The sequence below is a fragment of the Dendrobates tinctorius genome, unplaced genomic scaffold, assembly GCF_039654945.1.
Source record: "Dendrobates tinctorius isolate UK_male_01 unplaced genomic scaffold, ASM3965494v1 ptg000417l, whole genome shotgun sequence".
Lineage (NCBI taxonomy): Eukaryota > Metazoa > Chordata > Amphibia > Anura > Dendrobatidae > Dendrobates > Dendrobates tinctorius.
In genome coordinates this window covers 239,518-254,616 of record NW_027362081.1, presented here as the reverse complement: position 1 = coordinate 254,616, position 15,099 = coordinate 239,518, and the positions used below count along the sequence as shown (strand labels likewise).

At 54.3% G+C, this 15,099-nt stretch overlaps 1 protein-coding gene across 7 annotated transcripts in view; it reads right to left on the bottom strand.

Annotated features, from left to right (window-relative positions):
- The window catches only part of LOC141076481 (amyloid beta precursor protein binding family B member 1-like), a 52,522-nt gene that overhangs the window by 10,965 nt on the left and 26,458 nt on the right, over positions 1 to 15,099 (bottom strand). For all 7 annotated transcript variants that reach the window (XM_073563963.1, XM_073563959.1, XM_073563966.1 and 4 more), the window contains exons 9-12: positions 7,393 to 7,507; positions 7,228 to 7,312; positions 7,057 to 7,140; positions 6,600 to 6,712 (exon numbers count right to left, since the gene is read on the bottom strand). In XM_073563963.1, coding sequence (XP_073420064.1) covers positions 6,600 to 6,712; positions 7,057 to 7,140; positions 7,228 to 7,312; positions 7,393 to 7,507 — 397 coding nt within the window. The remainder of the gene's footprint in view (positions 1 to 6,599; positions 6,713 to 7,056; positions 7,141 to 7,227; positions 7,313 to 7,392; positions 7,508 to 15,099) is intronic.

Below are 15,099 nucleotides of genomic sequence, written 5' to 3'. Positions count from 1 at the left end.
ATTGTGCACACCCAAACGGTGAAAAAAGGGGGGGAATGTACGGGTGCTGTCATGGGTTCCGGAAAAACCGGCTACCGGTAAGTAACCATGGTGGTTTTCCCTTCACCCATGACAGCACCACATGAGAGATTCTGGAGACTTCGAACACCTTAGGGAGGGACCACCGCTTGCAGCACCCTTCTACCAAAGGTCAAGTCAGCAGAGGAGGATAGATTTAGTCTATAGTGTCTAAAGAAAGTTGAGGGTGAGGCCCAGGTAGCGGCCTTACAAATTTGCTCTATTGATACCTCTGCTTTCTCAGCCCAGGAGGTCGCCACGGCTCTGGTGGAATGAGCCTTGATGCCGTCAGGAACCGGGACGCCACTAGCTGAATAGGCTACACTAATGGCCTCCCTAATCCATCGGGCAATAGTCCCCTTTGACACTCCATAACCTTTCCTAGCACCCTGGAAGGCTACAAATAGGGACTGGGACCTCCTCCACTGGCTGGTTATAGACATATACTCTACTAGGGTTCTTTTAACATCTAGGCTATGAAACTTTTCCTCCCCTGGGTTTTTCGGATTCTCGCAAAAGGAAGGGAGGACAATCTCTTGGTTTCGGTGAAAGTTAGTTACTACTTTCGGCAAGTAAGCAGGGTCTGTTCTCATAACCACCCTATCCTGGTATATCTGGGTATATGGTGGGTTGACTGAAAGGGCCTGTAAGTCACTAACTCTACGTGCCGACGTTAGAGCTACCAAAATGATGGTTTTTAGAGTGAGATTTTTAGTTGAAATCTGCTGTATGGGTTCAAACGGCTCTTTCGTGAGGGCTTCCAGCACCAGATTTAGATCCCATGGAGCTATTTTTGGTAAGGAAACTGGCCTAGATCTGTGGCAAGATTTTATAAACCTGGCTACCCATCTGTTTGCCGCTATATTGCAATTGTATAATGCACCCAGCGCTGAAACCTGCACTTTGAGGGTATTAACCGCCAGGCCTAGCTGTAGGCCTGCCTGCAAGAACTCCAAGATGGACTCGATTGGGGGTTCTTGACCTAACGGTTTTCCCAGGAATTGTAGGAATTTTTTCCACGTTCTGCCATATATGTTGGTTGTTATTGGTTTCCTACTTTTCATTAGAGTAGTTACCAACCCCGGGGAAAACCCTTTATCTCTCAAAAGTGACCTCTCAAATTCCACGCCGTCAGATGGAGCCCCTTGACTTGTTTGTGGAATATCGGCCCCTGAGCTAACAAATCTGGAATCTCTGGCAGTACCCACGGGTCCGAGAGAGACATCATTTGTAGTAGAGAAAACCACGGTCTTTTCGGCCAGAACGGGGCTATGAGGATTACTCTGGCTTGCTCGTCTCTTATCTTTTTTACTACTGCCGGGATTAACGCTACTGGGGGAAAGGCATAGCTCAGCTTGAACAGCCACGGGATTTGTAGAGCGTCCACTGCCCACGGGTTTTCCCCTGGGTTTAATGAGCAGAACCTTCTCACTTGCCGGTTGCTTTTGGTGGCAAAGAGGTCGATTACTGGCTGTCCCCATAACTGTACTATCTTCTGGAATATTACACGATTCAAGGCCCACTCTCCCTGTTTTAACTTGTTGCGGCTTAAAAAGTCGGCTTGAACATTTTCTGTCCCTTTGATATGCAGGGCTGTCAGGGAGGCTAGGTGTTGTTCTGCTTTGAGGAAGATTCTTTTGGCTTCGTCCATTAGGGAGTTTGACCTTGTCCCTCCCTGGTGGTTGACATACGCCACTGCCACCCTGTTGTCTGACATAATTCGGACGTTTTGACCCTGTAACCTGGGAATGAATGCCTCTAGGGCCCTGTTTATCGCTCTCAACTCTCTTAAGTTGGAGGAAGCTTTCTGCTCTATGTGACCCCAGGACCCTTGGGCCATATGTTCTCTCAGGTGTGCCCCCCATCCCGAGGAGCTTGCGTCCGTCAATATTACATCGGACACGGGCCTGTGCCACAAAATTCCCCCCGTTAAATTTGTGTCGTCTAGCCACCAAGTGAGAGAGTCTTTCACCCTTTCGGAAAGTTCCAGCTTCCCTTCTAAACGCCCTTTCAATCGTCTCTGGGCTGACAAGATTTCCGCCTGCAGTTGTCGGGTATGATACTGTGCCCAGTTGACCGCTGGGATACAGGCTGTTAGCGTGCCCAACAGGGACATTGCCATTCTTAGGGTCATGTGAGGATGCTGTATTGCCGTAAGGGTCATTTCTCTCACCTTCTCTAGTTTTTTCTCTGGCAAGAGACAAACTTGACGGTCGGAGTCCAAGACGAAACCTAGAAACGTTTGTTTCCTTAGGGGTTGAAGTTTTGATTTTTTTAAGTTTACCATCCAACCCAGTCTTTGCAGGGTCTCTGTTATCTTCTCTACCTGATGTGCGCAGTGATGTTCTGAATTGCCAATGACCAGAAAATCGTCCAAGTAAGGCACCATAATCACATTGTGGATTCGAAGGAAAGCTGTCATTTCCGCTATTACTTTTGTAAAAATCCTTGGCGCTATGAAGATGCCAAACGGAAGAGCTGTGAATTGAAAATGCCTGAGGTCGCCCTGGATGTATAGGGCTACCCTCAGGTATTTCTGGTATTCTGGGTGCATCGGGATGTGGTAATAGGCATCCTTCAAATCGATTACGGCCATGAAGCAGTTGTGGTGTAACAGCTTCATGGCCGAAGTCACTGATTCCATTTTGAATGTTTGGTTCATGATCCATTGATTGAAGCGCCTGAGATTTATTATCGTTCTGAAGGAAAGGTCGGGTTTTTTTATTAGGAAGAGGGGAGAATAGAACCCCCTTCTTTCTTGATCTTCCGGGACCTCTACCAGAACTTGTTTCTCCAATAGCCCTAAGATTTCTGTTTCTAAGGCTGATTGCTCTCCTGGTTCCTTCCTGACGGGGGTCACCACAAATGAAGCTCTTGGATACTGGAAGAAGGGGATTTTTAGGCCATTCTTTATAATTTTTAGGATCCAATTGTTGGCCGATATTTTCTCCCATTCTTGGGAAAAGAGCCTCAATCTTCCCCCCACAGGAGGGCTGGTGTCATTGCGGGGATTTTTTGGCGGTTGAGGTATTTCCCCCAAACATAAACCCTGGTTCTTTCTCGTCCCACCTTTTCCGTTCTCCCGGGGGACGGCCTCGATTGAACCTTCCCCTCCGAAAGGGCGGTCTCCTTTGATCACCCATGAACCTGGGGAAGCCCTTCTTTTTGTCACCGGCTTTTTCTAGGATGTCATCCAGGTCTTTTCCAAACAAGAACTGCCCATCACATGGTAATGAGCATAATTTTGCCTTAGATTGAATGTCCCCAGGGCAGCCTTTGAGCCATAACGCCCGTCTTGCGGCGTTCGACAGCCCCGCTGCTCTTGCTGTTAACCTCATCGAGTCGGCGGAGGTGTCCGCCAAGAAGGCGGCAGCTCCGTGTAGTAGGTACATTTCACCTAAAATTTTCTCCCTTGGCATTTTTGAGACCAATTTTTCTTCCAGTTGTTGCAACCAGACCATTAATGACCGGGCTGTGCAGGTGCCGGCTATTGCTGGTTTCAGACCCCCTGCCGCTGCCTCCCAAGTGTGCCTTAGGTATGAGTCCGCTTTTTTATCCAAGGGATCTCTCAAAACCCCTGAATCCTCCAGGGGCAGGGCCGACTTCTTGGAAGACCTAGACACTGCAGCGTCAATCTTTGGGACTTTGTCCCAGATGTCCGTGTCCTTAGCCTCAAAGGGGTATCTTCGCTTTGAAGAGGAGGGAAGGCTACCTGACTTCACCGGTTTCTTCCACTCTCTCTCGATTAGGGCCTGAATTTTGTCATTGACCGGGAAGGTACGCTTTTTCCTTTCTTGTAGGCCGCCAAACATCACATCCTCCAGTGATCTCTCTACTTTCTCCTCCTGTAGGCCCATAGTGGACCTGATGGCTTTAAGGAGGGCGTCCGTATCTTCCACGGGAAAGCAAGGTCTGCCCCCCGTATCACTGTCTGAGGATGAAGATGACCCGCGCTCAACTTGGTACTCCGAAGAGGAGGAGCCTGACGAGGAACTCGGGGAGGCTTTCCTACTCTTACTTTTCTTTTTTAATAATTTTTTAAGTGAGCCCTGTACCTCCGACTTAATTATTGATCTGAGGTTTGTTGCCAGGCTCGGTGCCTCTTCAGCCATAGTCCGCTGGATACAGCTGACACATAAGTCCTTTTGGTAGTCCTTTGCTAAAGGGCTGTGGCATATGGCACATACTTTATTTTTCTTTTTGCATGTAGCTTTTTTGCCTCCCTAAAAAAGGAAAAGACATAGGAAGCCCTATTACAACATTGTCTACTTTCACGGAGATCACTCACCACCCAGGAAAGACCGATACCGGGCTCTGGGGCTGCGAAGGAGCGTGCGTTCTGCGATCTTTTGACCTCGAGGAATCCCTCGATCGGTGACTTGGACGGCTGCTGCTTTTGCCGCTCGAGCGGCTCTTGCGACCCGAAGCTTGTGAAGGGGGCAGAGACAATGGGGACGGTAAGCGATCCTCCTGAGACGCCATTGTCACCCCTGCAGCCGCTTCTGCTCCTTCTTTAAAGTGAGTGCCCCTTATTACCCCTCCCCCCCGCGACCGCCAGCCGCGTCTCCTGGCCGGCGTCGCGCCCGGCGCCATGATCGTCGCGTCCCGATGACGTCAGCGGTCGCGCTCCCAGAATCCTCTGCGCCGCTGACGTCGGACGCCGATCTCCGCCCCCGGCTTCCCCTGCAAGCAGACGAAGGACGGGCGCGCGCGCAGGGGGAGGGCAGCACGTGGAGGAACCTCCGAAGGGAGGACATCAGGACGTGCCCGCACGAACCCGGGGCCCGGATCAGGCAACACCCCGGGGACTGCGCTACCAGCTGCCGACGGCCGGCGTCGCAGGTAAGTAAGCCCTGCAATTTAAACGCCGGGACGGCCCTGGGTCTTTCATCCTGACAGGCGCCGCCGCTGTCAGAGGGATTCCTTTCCAGGACAGGAAACCAACTGAAGCGGGGGAGAGGTGCCGCCCCTTATGTTTCAGTAGGTTCCTGTCCTGGCGGGGCGGATCCCTCTCTCATGTGGTGCTGTCATGGGTGAAGGGAAAAAAAGGCCTGGAGTTGATTTGAGGTGTGGTGCTTGCATTTGGAAGGTTTTGCTGGGAAGGAAACATGCGGTCAAAGGAGCGCTCCATGCAGGTGAAACAAGCCATCCTTAAGCTGCAAAAACAGAAAAAACCCATCCGAGAAAATGCTACAACATTAGGAGTGGCAAAATCTACAGTTTGGTACATCCTGAGAAAGAAAGAAGGCACTGGTGAACTCATCAATGCAAAAAGACCTGGGCGACCACGGAAGACAACAGTGGTGGATGATCGCAGATTAAGCTCCATGGTGAAGAGAAACCCCTTCACAACAGCCAACCAAGTGACCAACACTCTCCAGGAGGCAGGCGTATCAATATCCAAATCTACCATAAAGAGAAGACTGCATGAAAGTGACTACAGAGGGGTCACTGCACGGTGCAAGCCACTCATAAGCATCAAGAATCACAAGGCGAGACCGGACTTTGCTAAAAAACACCTAAAAAAGCCAGCACAGTTCTGGAAGAACATTCTGTGGACAGATGAAACCAAGATCAACCTCTACCAGAATGATGGAAAGAGAAAAGTATGGCGAAGGCGTGGTACAGCTCATGATCCAAAGCATACCACCTGTAAAACACGGTGGAGGCAGTGTGATGGCTTGGGCATGCATGGCTGCCAGTGGCACTGGGTCACTAGTGTTTATTGATGATGGGACACAGGACAGAAGCAGCCGAATGAATTCTGAGGTGTTCAGAGCCATACTGTGCTCAGATCAGCCAAATGCAGCCACACTGATTGGCCGTCGTTTCATACTACAGATGGACAATGACCCAAAACATAAAGCCAAAGCAACCCAGGAGTTTATTAAAGCAAAGAAGTGGAATATTCTTGAATGGCCAAGTCAGTCACCTGGTCTCAACCCAATTGAGCATGCATTTCACTTGTTAAAGACTAAACTTCAGACAGAAAGGCCCACAAACAAACAGCAACTGAAAACCACCGCAGTGAAGGCCTGAAAACCACCGCAGTGAAGGCCTGGCAGAGCATCAAAAATGAGGAGACACAGCGTCTGGTGATGGCAATGAGGTCAAGACTTCCGGCAGTCATTGCCAACAAAGGGTTTTCAACCACTAGAAATGAACATTTTATTTACAATTATTTAATCTGTCCAATTACTTTTGGTCCCTTTAAAAACAGGGTGGCATATGTTAAGGAGCTGAAACTCCTAAACCCTTCATCCAATGTTAATGTGGAGACCCTCAAATGAAAGCTGAAAGTCTGAACTTCAACTGCAGCTGAACTGTTTTGTTTCAAATTAATTGTGGTAATGTCTAGAACCAAAATTAGAAAAATGTTGTCTCTGTCCAAATATATATGGACCTAACTGTATATACACAGTATATATCCCATCAGTCCTAACGGTGAGCACTGCTTGCGGAGAGTCCATACGCCCCCAGGACAGATACATGGAGGTGTCACAGCCACAAACCTGGAGGGTGCACCCCGTCACCCACGTTACCTGCTGGTGTAGGACCGTTACTGTAGCTGAGGCCACGTTAACAGTGACGGGCGTCCAGTCCGCGCGGTCGGTCCTCAGAGCCGTCTGCAGGGTGTTGTTAATCACATCCATTCCTACAGAAGAAAAACAGCATCCACCATTCATGGCCGACAGCATACAGACTCAGTTCTCCCTCACCACACTCCACAAGGCCAGGAAACACGCTGCAATCCATCATTGTGGGACAAAATGGCAGGAGTGAGGGCAGAGGACTGATGAGGAACATCTAAGTACTCTGCTATCACCCAGCTCTACTAACGGGGATCCCGACCCATGATAGCTACCATGGCAGGGAAACAATGAGACACGTGGCCAGCAAGCCACCTGCACTATATGACAGAACCGACCGACAACTCAACATGTGCATGTGGTAATGGTGGATATTGCCCAGCGCGGTCACCCACATCCAGACACTTACCAACGGGTTTACTGACAGAGACGCTCCCCAAGTAGAAGACCTGGAAGCCCTGAACAAGCTCGTTCTTTGGGGCTGGAAACTCGACTACAAAGAAGACAGAACAAAACTGGATTCAGACCCAGATTGGATCACATCAGAACCAACACCAAGGTCCTCCCATATAATCCTGACCCTGAAAAGGAACGTCCACCATCCGGGACTGGTCCAGAAACAGGCCGTCCATGATGGACTTAGTGCTGCGCCTTTCAGCCATGATCTGTAGGCAGGAATATGAGAGTTATGGAGGGCCCTGGAAACACGGTATCAGAAAATCCACTGTAACCTCATGCACCATACCCGAGAGCAAACACCATGCAGACCGGTTGCTATAGCCTTGGCTGGCATCTCGCATCGGAAGACGTGACACTTCAGCAGCTGCGTCAGCTTGTCCCTAGCCACGTAGGCAAAGTCCCTGAGAGCAAGCGAAAAAAGCGGAAGAGCATATTACCACCAGACGTAGCCATGGTATACAGCATTTCTCCTGACCCAATTTTATAATGGATATCCCCTACATTACACCGAACACCCTCCGCGCCATCCCCTACATTACACCGAACACCCTCCGCGCCATCCCCTACATTACACCTAACACCCTCCGCGCCATCCCCTACATTACACCAAACACCCTCCGCGCCATCCCCTACATTACACCAAACACCCTCCGCGCCATCCCCTACATTACACCAAACACCCTCCGCGCCATCCCCTACATTACACCAAACACCCTCCGCGCCATCCCCTACATTACACCGCACACCCTCCCCGCCATCCCCTACATTACACCGCACACCCTCCGCGCCATCCCCTACATTACACCAAACACCCTCCGCGCCATCCCCTACATTACACCGAACACCCTCCGCGCCATCCCCTACATTACACCAAACACCCTCCGCGCCATCCCCTACATTACACCGCACACCCTCCCCGCCATCCCCTACATTACACCAAACACCCTCCGCGCCATCCCCTACATTACACCAAACACCCTCCGCGCCATCCCCTACATTACACCGAACACCCTCCGCGCCATCCCCTACATTACACCAAACACCCTCCGCGCCATCCCCTACATTACACCAAACACCCTCCGCGCCATCCCCTACATTACACCAAACACCCTCCGCGCCATCCCCTACATTACACCGCACACCCTCCCCGCCATCCCCTACATTACACCGCACACCCTCCCCGCCATCCCCTACATTAAAGCGCACACCCTCCCCGTCATCCCCTACATTACACCGAACACCCTCCGCGCCATCCCCTACATTAAAGCGCACACCCTCCGCGCCATCCCCTACATTACACCAAACACCCTCCGCGCCATCCCCTACATTACACCGCACACCCTCCCCGCCATCCCCTACATTACACCGCACACCCTCCCCGCCATCCCCTACATTAAAGCGCACACCCTCCCCGTCATCCCCTACATTACACCGAACACCCTCCGCGCCATCCCCTACATTACACCGAACACCCTCCGCGCCATCCCCTACATTACACCAAACACCCTCCGCGCCATCCCCTACATTACACCAAACACCCTCCCCGCCATCCCCTACATTACACCGCACACCCTCCCCGCCATCCCCTACATTAAAGCGCACACCCTCCCCGTCATCCCCTACATTACACCGAACACCCTCCGCGCCATCCCCTACATTACACCGCACACCCTCCCCGTCATCCCCTACATTAAAGCGCACACCCTCCCCGTCATCCCCTACATTACTCGGAACACCCTCCCCGCCATCCCCTACATTACTCGGAACACCCTCCCCGCCATCCCCTACATTACACCAAACACCCTCCGCGCCATCCCCTACATTACACCAAACACCCTCCGCGCCATCCCCTACATTACACCAAACACCCTCCGCGCCATCCCCTACATTACACCAAACACCCTCCGCGCCATCCCCTACATTACACCGCACACCCTCCGCGCCATCCCCTACATTACACCAAACACCCTCCGCGCCATCCCCTACATTACACCGCACACCCTCCGCGCCATCCCCTACATTACACCGCACACCCTCCGCGCCATCCCCTACATTACACCGCACACCCTCCGCGCCATCCCCTACATTACACCGCACACCCTCCGCGCCATCCCCTACATTACACCAAACACCCTCCGCGCCATCCCCTACATTACACCGAACACCCTCCGCGCCATCCCCTACATTACACCAAACACCCTCCGCGCCATCCCCTACATTACACCGAACACCCTCCGCGCCATCCCCTACATTACACCGCACACCCTCCGCGCCATCCCCTACATTACACCAAACACCCTCCGCGCCATCCCCTACATTACACCAAACACCCTCCCCGCCATCCCCTACATTAAAGCGCACACCCTCCCCGTCATCCCCTACATTACTCGGAACACCCTCCCCGCCATCCCCTACATTACACCAAACACCCTCCGCGCCATCCCCTACATTACACCAAACACCCTCCGCGCCATCCCCTACATTACACCAAACACCCTCCGCGCCATCCCCTACATTACACCAAACACCCTCCGCGCCATCCCCTACATTACACCGCACACCCTCCGCGCCATCCCCTACATTACACCAAACACCCTCCGCGCCATCCCCTACATTACACCGCACACCCTCCGCGCCATCCCCTACATTACACCGAACACCCTCCGCGCCATCCCCTACATTACACCAAACACCCTCCGCGCCATCCCCTACATTACACCGAACACCCTCCGCGCCATCCCCTACATTACACCAAACACCCTCCCCGCCATCCCCTACATTAAAGCGCACACCCTCCCCGTCATCCCCTACATTACACCGAACACCCTCCGCGCCATCCCCTACATTACACCGCACACCCTCCGCGCCATCCCCTACATTACACCGCACACCCTCCCCGCCATCCCCTACATTACACCGCACACCCTCCCCGCCATCCCCTACATTAAAGCGCACACCCTCCCCGTCATCCCCGACATTACACCGAACACCCTCCGCGCCATCCCCTACATTACACCGAACACCCTCCGCGCCATCCCCTACATTACACCAAACACCCTCCGCGCCATCCCCTACATTACACCAAACACCCTCCGAGCCATCCCCTACATTACACCGCACACCCTCCCCGCCATCCCCTACATTACACCGCACACCCTCCCCGCCATCCCCTACATTAAAGCGCACACCCTCCCCGTCATCCCCTACATTACACCGAACACCCTCCGCGCCATCCCCTACATTACACCGCACACCCTCCCCGCCATCCCCTACATTACACCGCACACCCTCCCCGCCATCCCCTACATTACACCGCACACCCTCCCCGCCATCCCCTACATTACACCGAACACCCTCCGCGCCATCCCCTACATTACACCAAACACCCTCCGCGCCATCCCCTACATTACACCAAACACCCTCCGCGCCATCCCCTACATTACACCGAACACCCTCCGCGCCATCCCCTACATTACACCAAACACCCTCCGCGCCATCCCCTACATTACACCAAACACCCTCGGCGCCATCCCCTACATTACACCGCACACCCTCCGCGCCATCCCCTACATTACACCGCACACCCTCGGCGCCATCCCCTACATTACACCGCACACCCTCGGCGCCATCCCCTACATTACACCGCACACCCTCGGCGCCATCCCCTACATTACACCGAACACCCTCCGCGCCATCCCCTACATTACACCAAACACCCTCCGCGCCATCCCCTACATTACACCAAACACCCTCCGCGCCATCCCCTACATTACACCGCACACCCTCCCCGCCATCCCCTACATTACACCGCACACCCTCCCCGCCATCCCCTACATTAAAGCGCACACCCTCCCCGTCATCCCCTACATTACACCGAACACCCTCCGCGCCATCCCCTACATTACACCGAACACCCTCCGCGCCATCCCCTACATTACACCGCACACCCTCCCCGCCATCCCCTACATTACACCGCACACCCTCCCCGCCATCCCCTACATTAAAGCGCACACCCTCCCCGTCATCCCCTACATTACACCGAACACCCTCCGCGCCATCCCCTACATTACACCGAACACCCTCCGCGCCATCCCCTACATTACACCGCACACCCTCCGCGCCATCCCCTACATTACACCTCACATCCTCCCCACCATCCCATACATTACACCTCACATCCTCCCCACCATCCCCTACATTACAGCGCACACCCTCCCCACCATCCCCTACATTACACCGAACACCCTCCCCGCCATCCCCTACATTACACCGCACACCCTCCCCGCCATCCCCTACATTACACCACACACCCTCCCCGCCATCCCCTACATTACACCGCACACCCTCCCCGCCATCCCCTACATTACACCGAACACCCTCCCCGCCATCCCCTACATTACACCGAACACCCTCCCCGCCATCCCCTACATTACACCGAACACCCTCCCCGCCATCCCCTACATTACACCGAACACCCTCCCCGCCATCCCCTACATTACTCGGAACACCCTCCCCGCCATCCCCTACATTACACCAAACACCCTCCGCGCCATCCCCTACATTACACCAAACACCCTCCGCGCCATCCCCTACATTACACCAAACACCCTCCGCGCCATCCCCTACATTACACCGCACACCCTCCGCGCCATCCCCTACATTACACCGAAAACCCTCCCCGCCATCCCCTACATTACACCGAACACCCTCCCCGCCATCCCCTACATTACACCGAACACCCTCCCCGCCATCCCCTACATTACTCGGAACACCCTCCCCGCCATCCCCTACATTACACCAAACACCCTCCGCGCCATCCCCTACATTACACCAAACACCCTCCGCGCCATCCCCTACATTACACCAAACACCCTCCGCGCCATCCCCTACATTACACCAAACACCCTCCGCGCCATCCCCTACATTACACCAAACACCCTCCGCGCCATCCCCTACATTACACCAAACACCCTCCGCGCCATCCCCTACATTACACCGCACACCCTCCCCGCCATCCCCTACATTACACCGCACACCCTCCCCACCATCCCCTACATTACACCGCACATCCTCCCCACCATCCCCTACATTACAGCGCACACCCTCCCCACCATCCCCTACATTAAATCGCAAATCCTCCCCACCATCCCCTACATTACACCGAACACCCTCCCCGCCATCCCCTACATTACACCGAACACCCTCCGCGCCATCCCCTACATTACTCGGAACACCCTCCCCGCCATCCCCTACAATACATCACAAATCCTCCCCACCATCCCCTACATTACACCGAACACCCTCCCCGCCATCCCCTACATTACACCAAACACCCTCCGCGCCATCCCCTACATTACACCAAACACCCTCCGCGCCATCCCCTACATTACACCGAACACCCTCCGCGCCATCCCCTACATTACACCAAACACCCTCCGCGCCATCCCCTACATTACACCAAACACCCTCCGCGCCATCCCCTACATTACACCAAACACCCTCCGCGCCATCCCCTACATTACACCGCACACCCTCCCCGCCATCCCCTACATTACACCGCACACCCTCCCCACCATCCCCTACATTACACCGCACATCCTCCCCACCATCCCCTACATTACAGCGCACACCCTCCCCACCATCCCCTACATTAAATCGCAAATCCTCCCCACCATCCCCTACATTACACCGAACACCCTCCCCGCCATCCCCTACATTACACCGAACACCCTCCGCGCCATCCCCTACATTACTCGGAACACCCTCCCCGCCATCCCCTACAATACATCACAAATCCTCCCCACCATCCCCTACATTACACCGAACACCCTCCCCACCATCCCCTACATTACACCGCACATCCTCCCCGCCATTCCCTATATTACACCGCACACCCTCCCCACCATCCCCTACATTACATCGCACACCCTCCCCGCCATCCCCTACATTACACCGAACACCCTCCCCACCATCCCCTACATTACATCGCACACCCTCCCCGCCATCCCCTACATTACACCGCACATCCTCCGCACCATCCCCTACATTACACCACACACCCTCCCCTTCATCCCCTACATTACACAGCACATCCTCCCCACCATCCCCTACATTACACCGCACACCCTCCGCACCATCCCCTACATTACACCGCACATCCTCCCCACCATCCCCTACATTACACCGCACATCCTCCCCACCATCCCCTACATTACACCGCACATCCTCCCCACCATCCCCTACATTACACCGCACATCCTCCCCACCATCCCCTACATTACAGCGCACACCCTCCCCACCATCCCCTACATTACACCGCACATCCTCCCCACCATCCCCTACATTACAGCGCACACCCTCCCCACCATCCCCTACATTAAATCGCAAATCCTCCCCACCATCCCCTACATTACACCGAACACCCTCCCCACCATCCCCTACATTACACCGCACATCCTCCCCGCCATTCCCTATATTACACCGCACACCCTCCCCACCATCCCCTACATTACATCGCACACCCTCCCCGCCATCCCCTACATTACACCGAACACCCTCCCCACCATCCCCTACATTACATCGCACACCCTCCCCGCCATCCCCTACATTACACCGCACATCCTCCGCACCATCCCCTACATTACACCACACACCCTCCCCTTCATCCCCTACATTACACAGCACATCCTCCCCACCATCCCCTACATTACACCGCACACCCTCCGCACCATCCCCTACATTACACCGCACATCCTCCCCACCATCCCCTACATTACACCGCACATCCTCCCCACCATCCCCTACATTACACCGCACATCCTCCCCACCATCCCCTACATTACACTGCACACCTTCCGCACCATCCCCTACATTACACCGCACATCCTCCGCACCATCCCCTACATTACACCACACATCCTCCCCACCATCCCCTACATTAAACCGCACATCCTCCGCACCATCCCCTACATTACACCGCACATCCTCCGCACCATCCCCTACATTACACCAAACACCCTCCGCACCATCCCCTACATTACACCAAACACCCTCCGCACCATCCCCTACATTACACCGCACATCCTCCGCACCATCCCCTACATTACACCGCACATCCTCCGCACCATCCCCTACATTACACCGCACATCCTCCGCCCCATCCCCTACATTACACCACACACCCTCCCCTTCATCCCCTACATTACACCGCACATCCTCTGCACCATCCCCTACATTACACCACACCCTCCCCTTTATCCCCTATATTACACCGCACACCCTCCCCGCCATCCCCTACATTACACCGAACACCCTCTCCACCATCCCCTACATTACATCGCACACCCTCCCCGCCATCCCCTACATTACACCGCACATACTCCCCTACATTACACCGCACATCCTCCCCGCCATCCCCTACATTACATTGCACACCCTCCCCGCCATCCCCTACATTACACCGCACATCCTCTGCACCATCCCCTACATTACACCACACACCCTCCCCTTCATCCCCTATATTACACCGCACACCCTCCCCGCCATCCCCTACATTACACCAAACACCCTCTTCACCATCCCCTACATTACATCGCACACCCTCCCCGCCATCCCCTACATTACACCGCACATCCTCCGCACGATCCCCTACATTACACCACACACCCTCCCCTTCATCCCCTACATTACACCACACACCCTCCCCTTCATCCCCTACATTACACCACACACCCTCCCCTTCATCCCCTACATTACACCGCACACCCTCCCCACCATCCCCTATATTACATCGCACACCCTCCCCGCCATCCCCTACATTACACAGAACACCCTCCCCACCATCCCCTACATTACACCACACACCCTCCCCTTCATCCCCTACATTACACCGCACACCCTCCCCACCATCCCCTACATTACATCGCACACCCTCCCCGCCATCCCCTACATTACACCGCACACCCTCCCCGCCATCCCCTAAATTACACCACAC